This window comes from Panthera tigris, chromosome C2 (assembly GCF_018350195.1).
Source record: "Panthera tigris isolate Pti1 chromosome C2, P.tigris_Pti1_mat1.1, whole genome shotgun sequence".
Classification (NCBI taxonomy): domain Eukaryota; kingdom Metazoa; phylum Chordata; class Mammalia; order Carnivora; family Felidae; genus Panthera; species Panthera tigris.
The window spans coordinates 12,372,552-12,397,953 of record NC_056668.1 but is presented as its reverse complement, the minus strand read 5'-3'; the positions used below and the strand labels follow the sequence as shown (position 1 = coordinate 12,397,953).

The 25,402-nt window shown below is 39.4% G+C and overlaps 1 protein-coding gene across 1 annotated transcript in view; it reads right to left on the bottom strand.

The window, feature by feature from the left end:
• Nucleotides 1-25,402, bottom strand: part of PAXBP1 (PAX3 and PAX7 binding protein 1) — a 34,363-nt gene that overhangs the window by 7,582 nt on the left and 1,379 nt on the right. Inside the window, exons 2-15 of the mRNA XM_007090481.2 lie at nucleotides 24,616-24,744; nucleotides 20,182-20,358; nucleotides 18,551-18,772; nucleotides 17,658-17,761; nucleotides 16,458-16,675; nucleotides 15,756-15,945; nucleotides 11,744-11,867; nucleotides 8,353-8,452; nucleotides 8,150-8,265; nucleotides 6,147-6,346; nucleotides 4,933-5,077; nucleotides 4,145-4,266; nucleotides 3,038-3,114; nucleotides 2,481-2,547 (exon numbers count right to left, since the gene is read on the bottom strand). Of these exons, the coding sequence (XP_007090543.2) occupies nucleotides 2,481-2,547; nucleotides 3,038-3,114; nucleotides 4,145-4,266; nucleotides 4,933-5,077; nucleotides 6,147-6,346; nucleotides 8,150-8,265; nucleotides 8,353-8,452; nucleotides 11,744-11,867; nucleotides 15,756-15,945; nucleotides 16,458-16,675; nucleotides 17,658-17,761; nucleotides 18,551-18,772; nucleotides 20,182-20,358; nucleotides 24,616-24,744 (1,991 nt within the window). The remainder of the gene's footprint in view (nucleotides 1-2,480; nucleotides 2,548-3,037; nucleotides 3,115-4,144; nucleotides 4,267-4,932; nucleotides 5,078-6,146; nucleotides 6,347-8,149; nucleotides 8,266-8,352; nucleotides 8,453-11,743; nucleotides 11,868-15,755; nucleotides 15,946-16,457; nucleotides 16,676-17,657; nucleotides 17,762-18,550; nucleotides 18,773-20,181; nucleotides 20,359-24,615; nucleotides 24,745-25,402) is intronic.

The following is a 25,402-nucleotide window of genomic DNA, read 5'->3' as shown; positions in this document are numbered from 1 at the left end:
AAGGTACACAAGCAATTCAATAAAGAATGGACAACCTTAGCATTATTTATAATAGCCGAATTATGGAAGCAGCCCAAGTGTCCACTGATGGATGAGCGGATAAAGAAGATGTGTGTATACACGATGGAGCATTATCCAGCCATAAAAAAGGATGAAATCTTGCCATTTGCAACAACACGGATGGAGCTAGAGAATATGATGCTAAGCGAAAGAAATCAGCCTGAGAAAGACAAATACCTATGATTTCACTCATAAATGGAATTTAAGAAACCAACAAGCAAAGGGAAAAAAAAACAAAAACAAAAACAAAAACAAAAACAAAAACAATGGAGAGACAGAGACAAACCAAGAAACAGACTCAACTACAGAGAACAGAGTGATGGTTACCGGAGGGGAGGTGGAGGGGTGGGGATTAAGGAGTGCATGTATCATGGTGAGTGAGCACTGAGGAACATACAGAATTGCTGAGCCACTATATTGCACACCTGAAGCCAATATAATGCTGTATTTAATTATACTGGAATTAAAATAATTTTTTTTAATTTAAAAAAGAAGAAGCCTTTGAAAAGCCTTTTCAAACCAACAGTTCTAGAACAAACAAACTTCAATCCAGGCCCCACATCCTATATAAAAATTAACTCAAAAGGGATCGGAGGCTTAAATGTAAATCCCGAATCTAAGAACAACCTAGATGAAAAGAATAGGAGAAAAACTTTGTAGTCCTGTGTTAGGTGAACATCTCTTAGATATGACACCCAAAGCACAACCCACTCAGGAAACGGTCATAACCCGGACTTAATCAAAACAGAATTTCTGTACTTTGAAAAACTGCTAAGAGAATGAAGACAAACCACATGCTAGGAAAGAAAAACTCTTTGCAAATCATGCACCTGATAAAAAATTTGTATCCAGAATACAGAACTCAAAGCTGAGTAAGACATTTTTTTAAAAATGAGCAAAAGATTTGAACAGAGGCTTCACCACAGAACACACACGAATGGCAAATAAACACATGAAAATCTGCTCAACACCATCGGGCATTAGAGAAATACAAATTAAAACTGTTAAAAGGACACCACTATACATCTTGTAGAATGACTTCAAAGAAAAACAACCCAAAACTGACATGGTCTGTGGTGAGAGTGAGGGGTAACTGGGTAACGTTAACGTATCGCTGATCTGAAAAAACTGCTTTGCCTAGGTATTTACCCAAGCGAAACGTAAACTTACATATCCAGAAAAAACCTGTATGCAAATGCTTACAGCTTTATTCATAATCACTCCAAACCAGAAACAATCCAGTATTCCTCAACTGGGGAATGGATTTAAAAAAATACAGTGGGACTCCTGAGTGTTTCAGTCAGTTAAGCATCCAATTCTTGGGTTTTGGTTCAGGTCACGATCGCACGGCCTGTGGGTTCGAGCCCTACATCGGGCTTTGCGCTGACAGTGCAGGGCCTGCTTGGGCCTCTCTCTCTCTCCCTCTCTGCCCCTCCCACACACTCTCTCTCTCTCTCTCTCAAAACAGATTAATAAACTTAAAAAAAAAATACAGCAACTTGTGGCATGTTCACCTTACAAAGGAATACTACTTGGCAAAAAAAAGAAATAATCTGCCAGTAACACATGACAACACTGAGAAATTTCAAATGCATTGTTAAGTGAATGAAGCCAGACTCAAAAGTATTCCATAAATGATTCTATTCATAAGACACCCTTACAAAGACAACCATAGGACAAGAAAAAGGAAGGGGTCGCCATGGTGCAGGGATGGTGTCAACTACAAAGGGGCATGGGAGATTCGGGGAGATGGCAGGAGTGTTACGCATCTTGATCTGGGTGGTGAATACATGTCTATATGTAAATGACAGTGCCTGTATCATCCGGACAGCTCATCTCCTCCCTAAGTCCAGCCCTCTTGGACTTTTCTCAGTTTTCCCAGTGTGTGCTGCTGTCTCTCATCTCAGTGCCAACTCCTATCACCTAAATACCACTTCCTCAGAGTGGTGGTGGAGGATCTTCTGTGACTCACTAGTCAAGGTTTCTGTGCCTCTTGTCATATGCTCCCTTACTTCCTTGAATTTCTCCTTTCACGATTCATCGCACCTGAGATAATACTTGTCTACCACCAACTGTGCTAGATTACAAAAGCTCCACGAGCCTCCACTTCTAGCACATTCAGTGCTATTTTTCCCAACTCCGAAAAGTAACTGGTGTTCTCCTTGCTGAATAAATTAACTGTGGTTTAGCAAGGCAGTTTGCTGGCTGGCTTGGACCTTGCTTTCGAACTCAGAATGCATCTTCTCGTGTGGAAACATCAAACCCGAATAAACTTTTGGAACAAAACTAATTTAAAATGGAGTTTGGATATAGACATCGATCTAAGTCCATAGAGTTACTTAATCAAATACCAAATTACTTTTCAAAGTATAGGAGTCAAACAAAATCTGAAGTCTTCTGGAGAGCCCAGAGACACATACCTTAACTGAAGACCAAAACTGTCGTTGAAAAAACAAATAAGGCCCAGAATTTTTATTTTCCAAGACACTATGAAAAAAGAAACATGAGCAAACATATTGTAAGTGCTATCTGATTCCTAGAAAAGATTTCTACAAGTAAAATAGGTGAACAAAAGAATTAACTTTTCAAATTTCCAACTAACTATTCCAGAAGATAGGTTTAAAAGAAAATGGAAATATATTTTGAGGCAGAAAGGGAGAACAAAAAGCATTACTTGCTTTATTCTGCTTAAGGGAACAATTTCTCCACTGAGCTAGTGTCTTTAGGCTGCAGATTTACACCAAACAGGTAAAGTTTATATTTCAAGCTACCTTTAGTTTTTCTAGAATTTAAGAAACCTTCTCTGAAGATAACGGAGAAGATCATCTTTTTAAAACTTTTTTGTTTTTAAAGTAGGCTCCCTGCCCAACGTGGGGCTTAAACTGAGGACCCTGAGATTAAGAGTCACACACTCTAGTCTCTAGCCAGCCAGGCACCCCCAATATTATCATCACCCTTAATGTTAAGAGTTACTTACTTTTTGGGATATAAGGGCATGAATACATCATCATCTAAAGTTCTCCTCATTCTTAGTAAAAGTGCTTTTAGGTACACCTAAAGAATTAAAAGCAGATCACACATTTTAAGAAGGGTTATGATAAAAGTTAAATTTTAAGAAATAAAAACAAGCCATATTCTAAAAATTTTTTTTTCAACGTTTTTTATTTATTTTTGGGACAGAGAGAGACAGAGCATGAACGGGAGAGGGGCAGAGAGAGAGGGAGACACAGAATCGGAAACAGGCTCCAGGCTCCGAGCCATCAGCCCAGAGCCTGACGCGGGGCTCGAACTCACGGACCGCGAGATCGTGACCTGGCTGAAGTCGGACGCTTAACCGACTGCGCCACCCAGGCGCCCCAAAACAAGCCATATTCTAAATCATAGGATCAAGTATTCAATTTCGAGTAAACCGTCTTCTCCAATTTTCTCCCTTCTCCCTGCAAGCGTTAAGGTCTTTAATACTCCCTACTCTTCATTTATCCCTCAACTACCAAGAAACGAAGCCACTTAGAAATCTACAAACCCTTCAAGTCTACCATATTACTAAGATTTAAGATCAGACACGTAATCTGGTTCTTCTCAAAATGAAGTCAGTGAAAACAAGATAAAGAGCACCTTTTCCGTGTCTAAATAGCACCTAAGAATGTCCACAGGGATGGCAGCAATCTGAAGTTCGGAAACCAGTTATATAAACTACTATAAAACCTTGTGGTTTTATACGCTGCTCAATGTTTTAGCATTTTAATCATCAACTGTTACCCATCCTAATAGTTTTACATTTTTCTTTTTCCATAAAAATGCAGTTTTTTTGATTAGTGGGGGGTGGGGCAGTGAGGAGCAGCAGAGAAGAGCACAGGTGGGAAGCTACCTGGACTAATGACATCACCTTGCCAGAGGGATTTAAAAGCTACAAACTGTGATCTCAAATTTTGTACATTTCAGGCCATAAAGGACCAGATGGCCTGAGGGAATCAGATTTTCTGGCAAGGCTTAGAACATAACCACTCACTCCCTCAACTCTTGCTCATTTTTGAAAGGAGAGGGGAGAAAAAAACCTTCCACTGATAATAAAGAATTAAATTACCTGTGTATTTTTGTTTTCTGCATTCACTACTGAAGGATATCCGTTTATCAATTTTAATGTAATCCCAACCATTCTTGAAGTCTGTGTTGTAGAAAAAGGGTCCCACATATTTTCAGCTATTACTATTAAGAGAAAAGTAAGGTGTTGAGATACAGAAGTAGATTGCAGCCGACTTAAATCTGCTGTCAAGCAGTCTTCAACTTACAAACGCCAACCCTGATTTATTTTTTCTTTCTCTAGAGTATAATAAGCCCCAGTCTTCTTTGTCCTCTTAACTGTGGGAACCCTGAAGATTAGGCACATGTGGGGAGGGCATAGATTCATTCTATTTTCTGCTGCTCGGTAATAATAAAGGGGAGGACTTCTAAATCCTAGATGTCCCAGCATCAAGAATTCCTAACCAAACTTGAATCTTATTTTTAATATTTTAAATAGGTTCCCATACCAATGATTCCTAATCTTTTTTTGAGAAATTGATAGAAGTAATGAAGTTGCTCCCAGGAAAATACAACCCATTCCCTGCCCTCAGACTATGTATTCAGGTTTGCTTCATTTTGCTTCTCTAAAATTCATCTATGAATCCATTACTGCCTCCAACGCCAGGCCTACCCCAAAGTGGTCTTCAACTACTCGGTTAAGAGACATCCACCCTTTAGCCTTCTCTGGGCCAGGTGGTTATTTTATCATTTGTAATTATTACTTCTACGAGGAAACACACTCTGGTTAAAATTCTTCAAGACAGATTTGAAAACCCGATGTGTTTAAATGTTCAATTGAGATATCCCTACCTGTTAGTTTAGGAAGAATCACCTTTTCCACAATTGTAGGCAACAGTGCAACATCTACATCATCTTTCTCTTGCTCTCGTTCTTCACAACCATAAAACAGCAAAGATTCAAACCACAGCATGTTTTCAAAGTCACGACATTTTGCCTAGAAAAAAACAATATTAAAAAGCTAAACACTTAAAACAGTTGCTGTTTCTGCTTCTAGCCATGATAAGAACAATAGGAAAAGGATTTAAGCTTCAGTCGTCAACAACTAAAAACTGAACAAAATCTATGAAACATCTATTTTCAGACACTGGACCACAGGCAGTACAGGACCGTGACCCCTGAAAACAGAATCAAACGAGTGAGCCCCTGGTGGGGGGTGCAGAGCAGTCTTGCTCAGTTGCGGAGGCAAGAACTAGAGTTCAGGGAGGCGGAGACGGCCAGAAGCTATGGGGTGGAGGAGGGAGCTACCCAGAAAAAGAACTCCAGAGCGCACACAAGTCCCCTTGAGCCTTTGCTGTATACCAAGGCACACGTGCACAGGGTGAAACTCCACAAGGTCCGGCGAAGAGCGACCGGGAGCTGGTGGCTGAATGGTTCCCAGAGCTCACAGTTTTTTCAGTTTCCAGGGTGTCAACCTCAGCCCTCTTTTCCCTACAGTTGACACATTCAACCCAGCCAATCTCATTCATGCCATGCCTCCGTCCCCATGCTGGGAACTTCCAAAACTCTTTCTTAAACAGGACCACTGAACACATATAGGCACTTCTCGTCTCCTCCCTTATGTACATCCCAGGCCGACAGGTCCTACTGATTCCACCTCCTAAACGTATCGGTTTGTCTTATCCTCCCAATTTTCCATTACCACCCAACTTAGTTCAGGTCATTACACACCCTCCTCACTAATCTTTCCCACGAGGTTCTAAGTTTTTCTAGGATCAAAGGACCAAATTCTTAGTGTTCATTCACGTTCACATCCCAGTATCCCTACATGCAACTTTAGCTGACCAAGAAAAGCACTGTATATAACTTGAAAGTAATAAACAGCTCTCTTGAGAAGGAATAGAGATAAAAAACCATGACTCTACACCCAGCTGAATCTGTATTATAGCCCTGTGCCCTATCTCCCCTCAAACGTATTTTGCTGCAACTTACATCTGTAGCTTTGAGATTAAAATTACCCAGGCATGGTGTTATATTGTTTTCTAACAGTGACACAAGCCACTCACCTCAAGAGGAGTCCAAGTGAGAAGCTGCAGCCGTATGAGGGGGTTGAACAGCTTTGGCAAACAAAGGCCGATATAAGCATCCTTATAGGACAGATAGTATTTTGAACGCCATGCTTCAAATTGGGATTTAATGCAGTCGATTGAATAGAAACTTTCAAGGACGTCTTCAAAAACCTTGCTGGACTCTTTCGAAATGCGATCTAAAGACAACAATAACAACAAACAAAAACCCCAGAGAGAGCCGTAACTTACAATGTGGTAGGAAACTCAGAGTTCAGTATTTTCCACATTTTCTTTGTAGCCTGAGTATCAGTCAGGCTCATTAACAAAGGAATCATTAGTAATTGCAATTTAACAAAAGGGAGGAACGCAAGTTTAGGTTTTCGAATGTCTGTTCTGCAAACCAGAGTGCGGGCAGTCTTAGCTTTGCAGTTCCCAGATGTACCATTTCCTGTTCCTAGAGTTTAGTTAAATACCACCAGTCCCCCAACGAGTCAACCCCCATTTCAGTTACTACAGTAGATTAACCGTGAGTAACTGCGGGAAGTGCAAACTTTGCTCCAAGCTCTTCAGTCCACAATCACCGTATAAATATCAGAAGTGCATCACAATCAGTGAACGATCATTTTCACTTCTTTCAAGGCCTGTGGGTGACTGTGAGAACTGACATGGACAAGTATCAAAATGGATGCTAGATCTTTAGGTGGAAAGTGATGTGATGCTGCTGAAGACTTGGGAAAGGGGAATCTTTTAATGGTGAGACCGAACTGTGACAACCTAATTCTCAAGATGGATCTTAACATCACTAATAGCCGGACAATCGAACATCTGTCATCTCATATTCTGCAATACGCAGCAGCATCCTGTATGAAGTATTCTTGCCAAAACAAAAGCTTAACCTGAATCTAATCAAGTCTTCAGACCTAAATGCCAGTTTACATAGAAATTCAGTGAATCGAAAAACAAATTAATCCATGAGGAAACAAAATGTTGGAAATTCTGCAAGGTAAGTGACCTGGTCTCTTCAAAAACTTAATGTCTTCAACAAATAACAGGGGAGTGTATATGTGTAAGGTACTCATGGACATTCATTAATCCTAGGGAAAAAAATGGAACAACCAAATGCAGGGCATGAAATCTGGTGTGGTTCCCAGTTTGGAAAAGACACAACCACCCACAAAAACAGTCCCAAGAGTTTTATTTCGGGGGAGCTGCTGCTAAATAAACACAATATTAAGAATTTTCAGTTAAACATGCTGAAGTGCTGAAAGGAAAGTATCATGATGTGTAGGCTATTTTCAAATGATTCAGCAACACACACACACACACACACACACACACACACACCCCCAAAGAATTAAGGCAAACTTGGTTTGGTAAGAATTGTTGAATCCGGGTGATACGCACATGGGATCACTGTGCTATTCTTTCCAGTTTCTCTATGTTTAAACATATTCACTATAAAAAGGTGGGAGAAAAAGAAGCTTCTCTAACTAAATTCCAAATGGCCTGCAGCCAACATAATTCCAAATAACCACAACCAATGGCAGGAAAGGAAGATTCTTCTAGAAATGCCTGGCACATAACAGTACTAACCACTCCCCTTGGGTTGAAATTATTCGGGACTCCCCAAATCAGGAGTTTCTTTCAGGGCTGAGTGTCCTACTGCCCAGCTCTGCCTCTCCAGGACAGGCTGCATTAGGGCTGTCCTAGGATCTGACTTTTTTTTTTTTTTTTGTCACTTAAAATTCTACAATTCTGGAGAGTAATATCGTTTTATTATGCAAGTACTAAATAAACTCCAAGACAAGGTGTCACCACTAGTTTTGAGAATTCATCATGATATTCGGTTAATAAAAACGGGTGCCTATTTTTACAATTAAGAAAAAAGCGGCTGATTCTAACGCAGAGGCCACAAAACTCCAAATCATCTCGTGGCAAAAACCACACCAAAGTAGAAACCAAACTGGCAATAAAACGTCATTTCCAAACAAATGTCTAACCTTTTTCCAGGTTGAAGTTCGTAATATCTGTGGACGTTTCTTCATCATCACTGGAAAGGCCTTCGAGGTGATCGGCCATCTTACCGGTCTGCTCTCTGGCTTGTCTACGACGAGTCCTAAATAACAAACAGCAAGTTCCCAAACCAGATATAAGAGGCTCCTCCCTTTGCAAACGAACCAACAGCAAGCGTTTTGAGAATTACCTCCTGGCCTCCCGTTCTGCAATCCTACGTTTTGCATGCTCTTGATACAGTGCCCGATCTCGCCCGAAGGAATCGAGATTTGGTGCCATCAGAGCTTTATCTGTAAAACAACAACAGTGACAATTAAAAGCCTTCCTTCAGCAATCTTGAGGAAAGAGTTTGCACAGAATAAGCCATAATGATAGACTGTTTGCTAATCTCAACAGCAGGCTTCCGCAGTAACTGGTAAACCAGATAGTTTTCTAGTTTAGAGCAAATCTCAGTATTACTCTGTGTTCCCATGAAAAGGAGTAGAAAAAACAAACAGAGAGTTCAACAACCCTATGTAAATACGACTGGGTTTAATCACTATTTTTGTATCTAAGTAACAGAACTAGTTGACGCTATCATGATGACCAAATAAATTAAAAACCAAAATTACCTGTGCAAAGAGAAAATTATAGATTACTTTTTTAAGGAAGGAATTAAGCATCACATGTCTAATGGTATGACAGAAAAGAAATCCTGGGTAGGAAGGATGAGAAAACAGCTTTGTTTCAGGAGTTTGAGAATTTATTCTATTTATTCTAATTCTGCTGTGTAGACATTCTCTACTACAATTTTTAGAACAAGGGCAGGATCAACATGGTAGACTGAAAACCGCATCTGAACAAGACTAACATACTTTCTCAAACACTCTTTCAAAGCAGAATTATTCCTTTTTTTTGCCTATTTTCTGTCTCTTTTTTTAACTTTCTAGGGCAATATTCTAGTTTAGCTTCCACCCTTCCAATTTAAATTTATTGATTTCAGTTACCATATTTTTAATTCCTAAGAGATGGTTCTTATTCTTATAATATTCCCATCTCTAGGGCACTTCCTACTATCTCTCGAAGGATATCCATTATATTTTAAATTTTCTTCTGATACCTGCATTGTTTTTGTTTCCTCGGTCCCTTTGGTTCTATTGCTTGTGTTACTCTCTTTGTTGATCCTTAACTACCTGATGTGAAAGGAGACTGGAAGTTCTGTGGACAAAGGTGGGAGGTACCTCACAGAGGCATCTCCATCTGAACACTGGGGAGAAAGTCAACTTTCTCGTTGGGGGCTCCCAGATGTTAAGTGTCTCAGGCTTTCTCTGGACCCATTCTCTTACTCCAGTGAACAGTCCTCTAATCTCCTGCCCAGGGTAGAAGGAGGAGCGGGGGAAACATCTATCTGCAATAGTTCCCTCAATTCTACGTTTGTTTTATGAAGATACTCTGTAAAACACGGATGGTAACAGAAGCAGACAAGCTAAGGGATAAGATGTGGGGAAAGTCATACATCAAATAAAAGACATCAATTTAAGGCTTTTGAATTTGTTTTCCCCTGATATCAGAGACGTGCCGCCAACAGCGGCAAAAGAAAACACCAACCCCCAAGTTAGCCCTCTGCTTCAGTGTATCCTATCTTAGACCCTACTATTTTTAAAAGTTGACTTTCTGGGTTACTCATTCATATTTCAAAATAGCTCTGATATTAGGAAGTATGTTCCAGAGTTCAGCAATTGTTAAGAAAGATGAACATGATAAACAAGAAAGATGCCCCTGTTCTACCTCAATCGTGAATTCACACACCAAAGGGGAAGAGCTAAAGTCCCAAACTACAGAAATGATTCCTGTCTCTCTTCAAGAGGTCTCCTTCAGTAAAGAAATACCGTCAAGAATATTCACCACTATAACAAATATTTAAAATGTCTCTACATTCGTAGATTGTATATGACACTAAAGGAGATATGAGAGTCGATGACTCAAGTGATAGCCTCCTTCACTTCTCTAAGAACTATATGCCGTAATTGTGGTTTAGTGTCCACAAATCTCAACAGATGAATTGCAGGGATTTTTGTTTTAGCGTCCTATGTAATTTTCCTCAAACCTTTGACAATTAACGAATACTCGCCTCTAAGGTAGTATTTTTCACTTTCTCATTACTTTTCAATTTCTTTCCGACTCTCAATCGAATCAACATACATCATTTAATCTTTACTTCTCATTCTATGTAAGTAAATAGCTCCACGTTATAAAGAACAGATTACAGGGAGGAAAAGGTATCTGATAAAATGCACAGCTCATACAAACCATTTAACTTAAAAAAGGAATTACTTCCCTTCATAGGTCTAATGGTTACCTGTAATCTGCCCCAGAAATCTGGTTCTGTCTGGATCAAAAGTGATCTGGAAGGGCTGCATTAGTCATCTAGGTGCCCGATATGGCAATAATCCAATTTAAGTTTGTGTGGCAAAAAAAGAAAGGTCAAAGCTCTGAGGGCCGTAATACCACCTCTTTCCAATGCTCTAAAACCCATTCCGCACACAAGATGTTTTCTCAGGGATCCAACATCTAATTTAGAGGACCCCCTGTATGACGAGGTATTGTTTTCAGAAAGAACGACACTAGGGCCCTTCACACTTGCATCACCTGGAGTGGTTGTTCAACATGAGGATACGGTCACCATCCAAGACCTAGCAAAAACCTCTGGGGATAGGACCAAGAAACCTGCATTCTAAATTAATACCCCGGGTAATTCTGATTCACACTTCTGTTCAGAACTGCTGGCGTAGGGAACAAAGAGATGATAAAAAGAAGCTACAAGAAATCCATGCTAGGACAATTCCTCTTAGAGTACCCAAGAATATGGAGCACAATGGAAATACGGAATTAAAAGCTTTAACACATCTGGTTAAAGAACCTCAGCTAAGCTATTTAATAAGAGCTTTCTGATTAATTTTGGTTTTTCATAACACATATTATAATGAAAGGAATATAAACTGAATTTCTAAACTTTTACATTAAAATTTCAAAAACTGTAGCCATCAAATGACTTACTAAAAAACCCACTATAAAAGGCAAGCTAGAGAACAAAAAACTTTGCTTTTCTCTGAGGCATGAAGTACAAAAATCCCCTAATCTTGGAGTGGTATTATCTGTTATGTAATTAGAACCCCTTCTCTCCTCTTCAGAATCTCCCGGTCCCTGAACCCAGAATCTTTCCAACAGCATTTGTATCAGTGTTGTGACCAGGATGAAATGGGGGGAAAGATCAATTAGAGCCAAATGATAGTTGTTTTAAGATAAAATATTGATGTCTTCTCTATCCTCTAAAGAATGAAAAAATAGGTTCAAAGAAGAGTAAGATTGATAGAAAATCAGTGCATGTTTTTGAGCTCCTTTGTGAAGCTGTATTTTCTTAAACACAATCCAAGTACATGCTGTTAAGTTTTAGAACTACCTGACACAAGAGTAAGGAAATGTGTTTGTTTAAAAAAAAAAAAAAAAAAAAAAAAGCTAATAAGCTCTCTAATTTTCAATTAGGCTGCACTAGGTAAACAAGGTTGTTTAATGAATAATAAAAACCTTCAAGATGGACTGACTTGAATGGCTTGAAAACTCCGAAGATTCATCTTTAATATCATCTTGTCGTCTTTGGACAAGGCGGGAAGCTCGCTGTTTGTACAGCTGATGTATTGCTGATTCAAGTTCATTAATCAGTGGCACCTGTAAAAATACAACACACTCCGTAACACCAAACTCTTCAGTTGCTTACTTATCTGAGGGTTCCATTCTATTTCCGGATTTCTGAAAAAGTACCCTCTATGGACAGAATAATCATGAACTCCCAATGGGACACAAATAGCAATTCAGTATTACGAAGTTTAGGAACCATCTCTTCTTTTAATCCATACATAGGGCTACAATGTCCGGTGCCTAGTTATTGGAGTAAAAGTTTGGTTAGGAAACTTAACGCTTCAGTATTAGTAAAGAGAGCAAGTAAAGAAATGTCAAAATCGTAGTGCTTTTCTTTCAGAATAAAGTACTTGCAAGTCTTTTAAAGTCCACTTTTGATTTTCAGCAGCATCATCTACCTCAGAAGTTTTGTAGCTTAAAACAAACTACTCTTGCTATGCAATACTAAAAAAAACGCCAGGGCTCCACGAGCAGGTAAGAGCGGGAGTCTGCGCACTGCCCAATTCTGGACGCTTAAACTGCTCCGCCACTCATGTTCGCCAAGTACCTTACGGTAATGTCACACCACATCGCAGCCTGATGACACGTTCTTAAATGCGAACCGCATCCACTTACGTTAGTAAGGCAGATAAAACTTCTAGCCTTCACTAACCTAAAGTCAGTATCTCAAAGCCAGAAAGCTCTTCCTATTAAATGTATTTTCCCATACTTTGTCATAAAATAATAAAATTCCTCACATGAATTATCAGTTTACAAAGTCCATGCATTTTTCCAGGTTCATATCCACAGCTAAGCATTCACTTGGTTCACACACAGTACAAAAGACTTACGGGATGAAACCTAACTTAAAAAGAAAAAACAAAACTTTCTCTTTATCAATATCTTACATTATAACCAAACGCTATGAAACTTTCACAAAACACTAATGACCACTACACATACCTGAGGAAACCAGAAATTCTAGTTTCCTGACGGTTAGTGCAAATGGAAAACACATTATTTAGAGTTTGGGAACACTGGCACCAAGTGTGACAGCAGCTTCCTGAACTGAACAGACTGCAAATGGAAAATAAAAAAAAAAGGCAGGTGGAATTCAAAGATGTCTGTAATAAAAGCACTTTTATACACTGGCATGATTCCATTGCAAAAGCAGCAAATGCTCCCAGACGATGGAGTTATTTTAATCTCAAATAGGCCACACCACGGACAACAAGGTCCCCAGATCTGCACCAATTATCTTAGACAACTGAGCCCGCGGACTCGATCTTTAAAATGTACGAGGAGTAATTTTTTTAAGGCAGTCAGTGCTGTATTCCTGTGACTTGCACTTCCCACCCCCTTACGTCTTCACCCCACACAGGACGGAAGACACAGGTGCCTGTGCACCTAAGGTACGCTGTGTCCCGGGGACTGTCGCCACTCCCGTAGCGTGACAGCGACACACCCCAGGTGGCATCCGACAGCATTTAATTATTCAATTTGTAGTTAAAATTCCGATAATGCAATTTTTCTGTTTAGGTCATTAGAGTGCTTTTCAACAAAGCCGAGAAAATTCTGAGAATAAAAACTTCAAGACGCGTTTTCAGCTCTTTCAGGTTTCTTAACGATATCGATTTGTCTCAAGAGTATGCACCATGACAATTTCTTTATCCTCTCCAAACTCAAAACTGTTCTTGACTATTATGATTTCAAGACCAAATTTAAGGCGAAGAACACAAGGAAGGGGACTATAGGGAAACAAAACGATGGAAAGTTAAAATGATTTTCAAATAATTTAAAAAACCTAAGTTCAAACTACTTAAACTTTTAGAACGAAACAGAAAAAAAACAAACCGATGTTTATCTTTCTATGGCCTTACCCTGAAACGAACTTTTATAGTATAACTAAAATGCAATTCAAATGTGTCTAATTATTCCTAAACATTTCCAAGGTGACAATTTATGACAGTAACTCAGCAGCAACCTCTTAATAAAACTCCATGCATATGAAAATGTCAAAATGAAATAAAATACTCATCCTTCAAAGAAAGGATCATCTGCCTCTGTTTTAATGAAAATGTAGTCACTACAGGGGCGCCTGGGTGTCTCAGTCGGTAAAGTGTCCGACTTCGGCTCAGGTCATGATCTCACAGTTCATGGGTTTGAGCCCCGCAGCAGGCTCTGGGCTACAGCTCAGAGCCTGGAGGCTGCTTTGGATTTCGTGTCTCCCTCTCTTTCTGTCCCTCCCCCGCTCATACAAGACTTAAGATCTTCTCCAAAAACATTGATCTAAGTGACTCTGTGACACCATACAAGCACACTCTGAAGTCGACTTCTCTAGGAACATAGTGATTGAAATCAATCAATAGTCTCCAGCTAACCGTTTTTAAAATAGTAAGCGATTGAAAACTGTATGAACTAGATGTCCTAGTAGTCTCTTTAATGCAAAAATAGGATCATCTAGTTTATCATATTACCGTCAACTTTTCGGAGTTAAGTCTACAGTTACAAGTATGTAAGTTTACTGAAGTAAATTAAATTCTACGGCAAAGGTTCCAATACTTCAAGAAAAAACTCCACAGGGACAAGCGTCACTTACAAAGTATGGTGCGTAAGCGTCACTTACAAAGACAATGACCCTTCTTCTAGTCACAGAGGGTTATGACAACAGCTTCCATTATGCCCGCTGGGCTCAAAAGGCCTTGATCGGTGGGAAGGACACAACCACCAGCTGACACCCGAGTCCACTTCCTGCCTTGACTCTAGCCCCCTGCAGCGTCAAACCTGTTTCTTTCCCACCCTCGTACTTGTTGCCCTAAGCCAGTGATCTGCCACGAGGGATATCATAGCTCAGACTATAGCTGCTTCTTCAGAAATCAGGTGGTAAGACAAGAACATGACAAATCCTACAGACAAGGCTTGGTGAAGGCTCTTGGGCTGCATCTGACCATAGACTGGCTACAACCCTTAAGATCCATTAGGAAGACAGTCTAGAGCCGTTCTCTGGTGACCTTTGGCTTTCATAGATTGAGGTCATCAACAGAGACAATAAAAACTTAAGATACTCCTTTAAACGTACTATGCTTACGGATTCTATGCTAAACCACACAGCCAAGAAAAAGGGAAAAGTGTGCCCTCTAATCCTGCATCACTTGAAAGCTGAGACACAGGATATTCAAAGACTATATATTTTTTTTCAAAGATAAAGTCACAAAGTCTACAAATACTTATAAACCAATGCCTCAGGTATATTTACCTTAAAAAAAGAAAAGTCAACTAAGAGTTCGTTTGAGAAGGGGATCCTGTGTGCAGTGAATTTTAAAAATGCAAATAAATGGTATACTAAAATGCAAAAAACTATGCCAAGTGACTGGCATACTAAAAAAAAAAAAAAAAAAGAACTTGGAAGAAATGAGACCTTCAAAGAAATTATGACCAATGAGTGGTTTCTGAAACTGATGAAGCATAGGCTTATTTAGATGAAAACTATCAGCAGCCATGGTGACCAACTTTTAGAGTTTAAAAAAAAAAAACTAATAAAATTTTGTAACTTTATACACATTTGGAATTACTTGTGGAAACAGTTTAAAGGTAAGTTTAGACCGGAACCATACCAAAGAAAATTCCATCAGATGAGTCCCTTATATTCTAATAATTCAGGGCAGGCCAATAATATACCACTGTGTTAAAGAGGACTTGCCAAAGTCTTATTTAAATATGCTTTATCTTTTTTGTTGTTGTTTTCAACAAAGCCATTATGCCGCCCCCAAGACAGAATGCCGCTAATGAAGTGAGGAAAATGAAGCATGGCTTTTCATCACTTCTAGAGTTGAACTCAGTGGATACTTTCTGAGAAATACAAGAAATGATCTACACAAGGCCGTCTAGACCTCCCTAATTTTGCCTTAGTCAAAGAGATTAATATTTTTGCATTCTTACCTTTTCACTGAAACACTCAAGCAAGTCTTGGACATACCCTCGCATTTCTTGCAAAAACTTATACCGTTCACCAACACCCCCAGAAGACCCTTCTAATCTCTCAATAGCCCTGGTGGCGTCCACTCGGCTTTGCAGGTGTTTCTCATGCTGCTGTCGATTCGTTTTGTGCAGTTCTTTCACGGAGTCCAACCTTAAGAACACAAAAGGATAAATATAACACATTTACATCCAAAAGTCTACGCCGTCAGGACTCTTGCAATATTATAATAATGCATTTAGTTCCACTATTAAGATACAAAAATGCTTGGAGTGGCATCTTTTCATCTGCACGGCTTTTTTCTCAAAAAAGCAAAAACAAAAAGGCAGTTTACAGACTTCACATCAAGTTATTTGGTGGGCTAACCAAAATCTGTTTCGCTTTTCCCCCCATATCTTGACTACACTTTTTCAGAGTCCAAGAGGTACAAACTCAGAACTGTCTTCAACAAGATCATGGAGTGGCATTTTTATAACTTTTCGAGGCTTCCACAGAAGTAATCCGAGAAGGGAGCAGAACAAAGTATGAAGTCATCTTCTGTTTAGCTTTTGAAGATGGGCCAGTGAATCTTCTTTGCCGACATTCTGCATCTGCTACCCCAGACTACATGTTGCCTGAGGGAACTGAAAGCTAGGACAGGTCTTTAAGAAGTTGATCTGCCCTACCTGTCTTTAAGCTGTTTCTTTACCAAATCAATAGTAACGGGAGTCATCTCATTACTGGGAGTTTTGAAAGGGACTGTATTATCTGTTTTTTGAGATTTGGCATCAGATGATCCATAGGCAGTGTAACTATAAGGAATGCCATAGGATGAGCCATAAGGTATCGTCTGGTAAGTGTTCTGGTAGTACATATTCACTTCAGTGGGCTGGCTTGCTTGAACCTAGAAAAGAAATGGGATATATATGAAAACCAGCAGTTAATCATGACTTTGAGATTAAAAAGCACAAACTGCAAAAATATCCACCGTTTTCCAAACAGTATGTTAATTGAAATAAGTAACTGCAAAGTTCTTCAAAATCAAGTAAAAGTAGGGCAGGATGAACATTCTAACTCGTATGGGACTACTGAATTCATTTCTAATAATTTTTGGGAAAACAGAATATCATAGAAGTTTGGGTAGGAAGGGACATAAAAAAATAATCCAAAGCCATCACGTTATCAATGGAAGAGAATAAATGACTTGCTACAGTTAGAAAATAAAGACAAGCAGAGACTAGAAACCGCCATCTAAGTACCCTATTTTCTTAACATAACCCAAACGCAGGCAAAACACTAGCAACAAAAACAGTTTACATTTATGGATCACTTCCACTGTCCTACTTAATTCAATAAAACTGTTTTAACTACTGACGAAGAGATTTTTCATCAAAGTTTCTGAATTAAGTTTTCACACTACGAGAAGGGAAATCCATCTTCCACAAAATAATTTTTAAAGTCAGAAAGCAATAAGCTATACAGGAAAGAAAGATTTTATCTAAACAGTGGTTCTCCAAGTCAGCGTGTGCCAGGATGACCCGAGCATGGTGGCTGGGCCCCCAACCCAGTCTCTCATTCACTAGGTCTCAAGAGGGTGAACATTTGCCATTTCTAACAAGCCCCCAGCGGATGCTGATGCTGCTGGTTGAAGGATCACTCGGAGAAACACTGATCTAAGAAACCATCACTCTGTTAAGTTGCAAAGGATAACAACAGTTTCTTTCTCCTAAAAGCTTATCAAATATGTAACTGCACGTAATTTTCTTCATTATGTTAGTTGGATGAACGACAAAGACTCAATTCAGTATCTTTGTGATTTCACAAAACAGGCACAAAAGGTTTCTTGTGTACTTTCTATTTTTGAAGTTTAACCTTTTAGTTCTTACCTGAGGGATATTGATTCCTTTTCTTATCTGCTCCTGCTCCCATCGGCTGAGTTCTTCATCTTGTTCTCCAGTTACTAGAGCATCATCATCACTCCCCTCAATGCCTGTAGCCACAGCAGTGGGGAAAATTAAATACCAGAAAAGCAGAGAGGGAAGAGATGCTATCCTGACACTTCACAAAAATTAAGCAAAACAATTGGTATTAACTCAGTTTTACTAAAATGTTGATTACGATCTCTTCTCCTTTGATGCCCCTTGCTTGTCTTAGACACAGCATCCCTTGAAGCAGAAGGCATTACGCGGTAGTTACACCCGAGGAAGGTTTCCTAATCTCTGTGAGCTTGACGTCAAATCAACAAAGGGAAGAACAGAACGTAAAGGCCTCTAAAGAATGCGAGGCTGGGGGCGCCTGGGTGGCTCAGTCGGTTGGGCATCCGACTTCGGCTCAGGTCATGATCTTGCGGTCCGTGAGTTTGAGCCCCGCATCAGGCTCTGGGCTGACGGCTCAGAGCCTGGAGCCTGTTTCGGATTCTGTGTCTCCCTCTCTCTCTGACCCTCCCCTGCTCATGCTCTGTCTCTCTCTGTCTCAAAAATAAATAAATGTTAAAAAAAAAAAATTTTAATAAAAAAAAAGAATGTGAGGCTGATTATATAAATGTATGCATGGAAAGTGCTTAACACGATACTGGCCACACAGGACGTGCTCAATAAACATGAGCTATCACAGTCATGCTACAGTTTTCAAAAAATTCCAATAAGACCCTGGTACCCAAGCAGAAAGGGTCCTCAAACACTAGACATTGCTAAGGAAATGTGGGTACTTTTAATCTGAATACAGTATCAAATATATAATATAATGCAACAGGCTTACTATACTATTTAAATCAAGTTACCTATTTCCTCGGCAATTTTTTGTCTCTGTGACTTTTCTTTCACAGAAAAAACTATGCGACGTTTCTCATCATCGTCTTCATCATCGCTGGCATCGTTCTCATCTTCTCTAACAAGGCGGCCTTTCCCAGGCTCGCTGTCATGAGGAGTGAAATCTCCCAATTCGCGGGCCATTTGACGCTTTTTCCTTGCAGCATGTATAAAAGCTGCATCTGGAATTTCTCCTGGAAACAAGTGGTAAGAATTGTAAAATATGCCGGTATTAGGGTATGAAGTTTCTATTTTTGTGAAAATATAAAGGGTATGGGGCGCCTGGATGGCTCTGCCAGTTAAGCGCTGACTTCAGCTCAGGTCATGATCTCACAGTTTGTGAGTTCAAGCCCCGCATAGGGCTCTGTGCTGACAGCTCGGAACCTGGAGCCAGCTTCTGATTCTGTGTCTCCCTCTCTCTTTCTCTCTCTCCCCCTCCACCGCTCATGCTCTGTCTCTCTCAAAAATAAATAAGCATTTAAAAAAAAAATTAAAAAAATAAAAAGAAAATATGCAGGGTAAAATAACCTCACCAAGAGAGCCATGTCATAGTGATGTTCTAACGTTAGTAGCTGGTACCCCTTTCCCCAACTGTGCCTGTAACCCAACTGATTTCTTTTTAATTTAGCTTAAACGGAAACCTAAAGTCACTAAATATACATATATATATATATATAAATTATACACTGGCAATATGCATGGGGGGAAGATCCACCACCACAGCTTTGTTTTAACTGTAATTTTTTTCATTTTTAAGAAATAGGCAAAAGTAATCAAATCCTATTACTAAAATAGAAAGCAGATAAGTTTAAAAAGTTGCCCACAAGCTCACCTTAAAAAACTATTAGATTTATAGTATATTTCTCTTGCATACAGTTTCCAGGTCACCTGTAAGCATACTGAATATATAATTTTGTACTTAAGTTTTTTTTGATATTAAAACACAGTAAGTTTTTTTCCATGTTGTTGTTTGGCAAAGCATAATTTTTAACAGCTTAACAATATTCACTACACAGATAAAGCATAATCTACTACCTAACTGACCTTTCACCTCCAGTAAAAATTAATGCCTTGCCACCTGTCTAATATTATTTTAATATGTATGTAACATCCCATCATGTAAATGTACCTTAACTTACTAAGCTGTTCCTTTCCTGCTAGACATTTTTTCTAAGCACTTTTTTACTCAAAAGCCTACTACCCAGGAAACAGATTTGCCAACTATTTCCTACAAAAAAGTAAAAAGGAAGAAAGCGTGGGCATAAAACTAACTGCAATGAGTTTTGCTTTTAGCAACACTTCTAAAAAAGTTAGTCTTAATCTGAAATACTTAAAAAAAACAAAACAAAACAAAACTTTAGTACCATTTATCCATTTACTTGAAGTCCCACACTGGCTTTGGATAACAAAAGTGCCTGACAATGAGCTTGGAAAACTGGCAAGTTTCTACTTCTGTCACTTTATTTGCAAAAGGAAACACCTTGGCTGCAAACGGGGATGTCACAAGAAACACCACGTAGCTAACTCCTTCCTTAACCATCTTTACACATGGCCCATTCTTGAGGGCCTCCTTCATTTCTGAGAAGTATCTGCAAGCACACACCTGGGCGGAGAACATTCAAAGAAGATAAAGCGTTTGAAAAAGCTCCACCAGCTTTTGGCTTTTCTTCCTCCTTCTCACTTTCCATGTCCATTTCATCTTCACCGTGCTCACTGATGATAACTCCGTCTTCTTGACTGGTGTCCTTAATGTGTCCTGTTTTGTCCAAGGGTGGTTCGCCTACATTTTTGAGAAAAGTAATTAAAATTTTAAATAAAATGCATAAATTGAGAAGGCACTTTTTATTCGTTTATAGGCTCACTTTGAACTGTTTTAATCGTTTATTAAAAAAACCCACTGATTGTATGAAAATGAAATATCCAACAACAGTCATTAACTGTGAAATAAAAATAATATAGGGGTCACAAGGATGCATCGGAGGCCCTACTCAATTCTATCTTGAGTTAATCTCATCAAAATTTTACTAACTCATCAAAATTAACTGTTTCTTCCTCTAACCTCCCATTGGTCACTGCTCATACCTCTTTAAAACATCATTTCATTAAACCCTAAGCCCATCTGAGGCAGCTTTCTATGAAGAAAAATGCTTAGGGACCAAATAAACCTCTCTGTAATGAATACTTTAGGATCATCTTCTTAGTTCATAACCATTTGTTACCCATCACCTGACGGGGTGAGACCCAAAAGTCCTATTTACACAATGTAACTGTGATCCCATTGCCATGACTGAATGTTCAAGATTGGATCTGTGACTGAGGCAGAGACAACCTTATTGTCTTTCTGGGAATCTGGAACTGAGACAGAGAGACAAGTCAGAGACTGGGTAGCACTAAAAACAACCTAAACCAGTAAGGGAGCGGCAGAGTGGCCATATTCTGCTGTATAGACAGAGGAGAGAACTCTCTAATTCGGTGCTGATGCTCAGGCCATTCGTAAGACCACTTGCAAGACTGCTTCCTGCAACCGCGTTCCAGGAGGCACCACTCACCACGCTTAACTTTACAAAGGTTTATTTTGCTTTTAACTCAATAGTCCCACTGTACCATCAGTCCCAGGCAAAAATCACAGAAATCAGAGTGTTAATCTTTACCTTAAAACACTGAACCTGGCACACAAGAGGCACAATGACTATAATGAAATAGTAAAAGTTTATTCTAAATATTTATTCTAAATATTCTAAATGTTTGTACTGTTTCCCTAGCATGGTCCCCTCCTAAAAACTGTTTCAAAAATTCTATTCTTCTCAAGCCATATCCTACTCCCCTAAATAAGAATCTCAGGAATACCACTCCTTCATACACACATTTTTGACTAAAATTTAGGTCACTGTTTAAGGCTCTTTAGTTGTTTCATTTACCATCCTGACTCATTAGCCACAGCCTTCCTTCTGAAGTGCCTTCTGATGCTCGAGATGAAAAGTCCACTCTATCAGATGGGTATGGTTACATGGGAGTCAAACACTACCCAAATTTCATTCTACTGTAAACCCACACTAAATCAGTGGCTTTTAATAGAACCAAAAGGTCTACTAGATCAGATACATTCAGAATGATTTCTGCAGATTCTAAAAGACAGAGCAAACACAAATTATGACTGAACACATACAAGTGCAAAACATGGTGACAGTGGGATTGTTGTTAGTGGTCGCACATTATCCTTCCAGATGTCTTTGTAAAAAGAGATACCAAGTAACCTTCTAGGCTCCTCTTGTACTCTCAATTTCTTCTACAACCACATCAGGAAGCTTGCTCTCACAAACATTCTCTTTACCTTGAACTTGACGAGGCTCTCTCTCTCCTTTCTTCTACCTAGACACAGGTCTCCTGCTATCAAAAGAACTTTTCCTTGATCACAACGGTCTCTCCAGCTACTGTCCTCTACTTCTCTGCCAAGCTTTCCCAAAGCAGTGTGGACCCGCTGCCTCCTACTTCGTCACCAACTTGGGTGCATCAGCCTAGGCGAACGGCCTTTACCTTCTCTCGTTCCCAGCTCCCGTACCAGCTCTCCAACGGCTGCAGCTACAGCTAATTCATACAGTATTGTTGAGCAAGTTAGCAAAAGATGTCTCTTCAGCCAAACAGACACAAAGCTTGGCTAATGGACTCGTCCCCTCTGCCAGATACCCTCCTCCAGAAAACAACAGCAACCCTGTCAATGGCCACTCCTTGGTCCTTTCTTTTCCTGACCTTTCTGGCACTATTTCATACAACTGAGCATCTTCATCTGGAAATTTTCCTGTCCCTTCTCCTTTGACCTTTATGATTCTCTTTGGTAAATCCTCCTGTCTGTGTGTACACTTACTACAGATAGAAGTCTTCGGTCCCCAGAAATGTTTCCTTTTTGCTGCTCCCTCATCAGTTCCATTTACTTTTGGTTTTAATAAACACCCCAAGAAGCACCAGGCCTAAACCTATTACGTCCCACTGTTCACTGGCTATTTTCGCTCAAATTCAAGTTTAAAGGCAAACTCACTATTCTAGGAATACCCATTTTTGTGGTAGGTATTTTGTTGATAGGACCTTGATTTGGAGATTAACGTACCTCTCTGGCTGTCTAAGGAGAGTTGCACTAGGAAGAGTTCAGGATTGTGAGCTGATTCATGAAAGAATAACACCATAGTCCATAACACCCTTAGTCCAAGGGTAATGATGACCACTTATAACACACAGGCTCTACCTTAAGGGAGGACATTAATGAAGTTATCTGGCAAGTGTATCAGTTATGTGAAAGTGGAAGACAGGTCACAGGAGATGGCCTCATAAATCTCAGACTTGCTTCAATTACTAAATCCGATGGTAAATGGTCCTTTCTTTCTCTCCTGACCTTACCTGCACTATTTCACTGCACACGGTTGGTTCTCAAGAGATTTGGGGGAAAAAAGAGTTTCCTAGACTCCAAAATAATTGGTTCCCCTAAAAATATCCTCCTCCCACCTGCCTTCCCTTTTCCCGTATAGAATATGGAACTGTTCTCTCAGCCACCACGGCATAAAAGCTCGAATTTAACTATTTCTTTTAAATCCGATATCTAAAGCAAAAATCAGGGCTACCAAGTCTTCCCTTGGAACATTTCTGAAATAATCCTTTCTTTCCATTTCTTCTCCCACACCCACAGCAAACATTTTTAACTCATCCACATTTTTCCACTGAGTCAGGAAAAGCCTGTCTCGCTCAACTGAGACCTTTTTAAACCCACTATTAATGGATCAAAGCTGGCCCTTGAGTTTAAACTGCTTCAGGCCTCCAATCTCTCCTTGTGCCGATCCATTCTGCATGCTAATACCAGGCTGAGGTTTCAAAAAACATTTATCATGTCACCATCTTGGCGAGGCACCAAACACAGCAACTCTAAACCCCTTACTGGACACTAAACATCCTTCACAATCTGTCAACAATGCACCTTTCCCCCTAAACCTCTACTTCCTCTACAAAATCATCTCCTGACAGTTGTACTTGCCCTTGCCTTAACTCACTTTAACCTTTGATAACAGACCCACATTTTCTCTCTCCCGTCTTTTGGAATTTAAATTATTTAAAAACAAAAAACAAAAAACAAAAAAAAAACCAGCTTCATATTCCACTGTACCCATGAAGCATTCCTTCCCCTGCCTCTAAAAAGAAAGTGCAGTTACGTTTTAAACCATTCATTGAACATTCTGCTAAACGTTGGGTCCAACTATTCATTTAAGTGATGCTGTCTCCAGAATCAGACCGTACATTTTACATATAATGACGTACTTCTTCACATTAAGCCTGTGGCTGAAAACCCGTGAGCTAATAATTCTATCTTTAATTCCACAGAATAAAAAGATTTCCCTAAGGCTTTGCATCAGAATAACTCACACTGCAGCAAGTGATAATGGATCTACTTTCCTCAAGACAAATTAACTGCTTAAAAATTTCTCAAGCTTCTGTTGTAAAAGGATGTGAGAGCTGCCTATACGGTGTAGGCAGGGGCCTCGCAGTAAGAAGTCTTCATCCATGTATCTGATAGAGTTGCTACATGAGAAAGTATTACGAACACTGCAATGAAGGCATTCCTAAGAGTTCTCCAAGAATTAAACCAACAGTGGAAACGTCACCAAAGAAAATGAGCACCTGTTTCTATAAAATGAGAATACAGGAATGTGCACAGTAATACCTCAAACAGGAATAAACCTGTGCCTCGGGTTTATATGGGAAATTTCCTTTCTCTGGTCAACAACAGTCTGAACACCAGCAGAAAAATTGGGAGAGAATTTAGGCACTGTAGCTGAAACATTCCAGTGGGAATGATTGGGTCTTTTTAAAAAATGCATTGACAGTGCAACTGTTGTTAGAATTAAATAACAGAACTGTATCGATATCCACTTTGGACCCTTGACAACAGAGTCAACTGAACAAGTTCACGATGTATACAGCAAGTCCACTCAATCCCTGTGAGAAAGTTTCGCTTTGTTGTTTCAAAAGAATCCAGTACTATCAGTTTGGTACTTACTGTCGGCTGAGGAGTTGAGTTCTGTTTTAATCTTTGACTTTTCAAGATCTTCTTTGTATTCTTTCTTAAGTAATTTTACTATCTTTTTGCTGTAACTTGATTTCTTCACTTTGAAAACTTCTTCATTTTCTTAAAAAAGAAATTAAATAAAGTCTGTAGCAATCATTTTCAGACAGTACGTTCCAACTTCCACATGATCTTATGTACTTTTCTCATTCATCCAGACAGATACTCGTACACCCCAAATCATTACATAATGTGAAGTTATTCCCAATCTGTCACTGGCTCTCAAGAACTGAAGTCAGCTTCATAAATTAACCTCATAGAATGCAAACCTGAGACTTCTAAAAAGGTGTAACACATGCAGCTGCACGAAATTTTCATATATCCTGTTGTCTTTTTTAAGTCCTCTATCCCAAGAGGAAAATAAAATCATTGAAAAAACACTTAGTTGCTGCATTATTTAGGTATCTGAAACAAAACATCCGAAATCAAAAGGTTCTGGGTAACAGAGCTGTCAAATCTGAGCAAATCTAGATTCACCACGAACTGACACTATTCCAAGACTAAACTGAGAGCAAAGCACTTTTCAAAAATAAGTTTTGGTAGGTATCCACGTCTTTGATTTGAAGAGTTTAAAGTCAAATGCAAACACTCTGCCAAATAGTTTCTGCATTAAAAAAAAAAAAAATTCTGGCTGTAGTCCCCTCAAACAAAATAAGAAATAATAGACAGGCCAAAGACCAACTGCCTACCTTACTGGAAAGATGAAAGCATCTTGTATGGA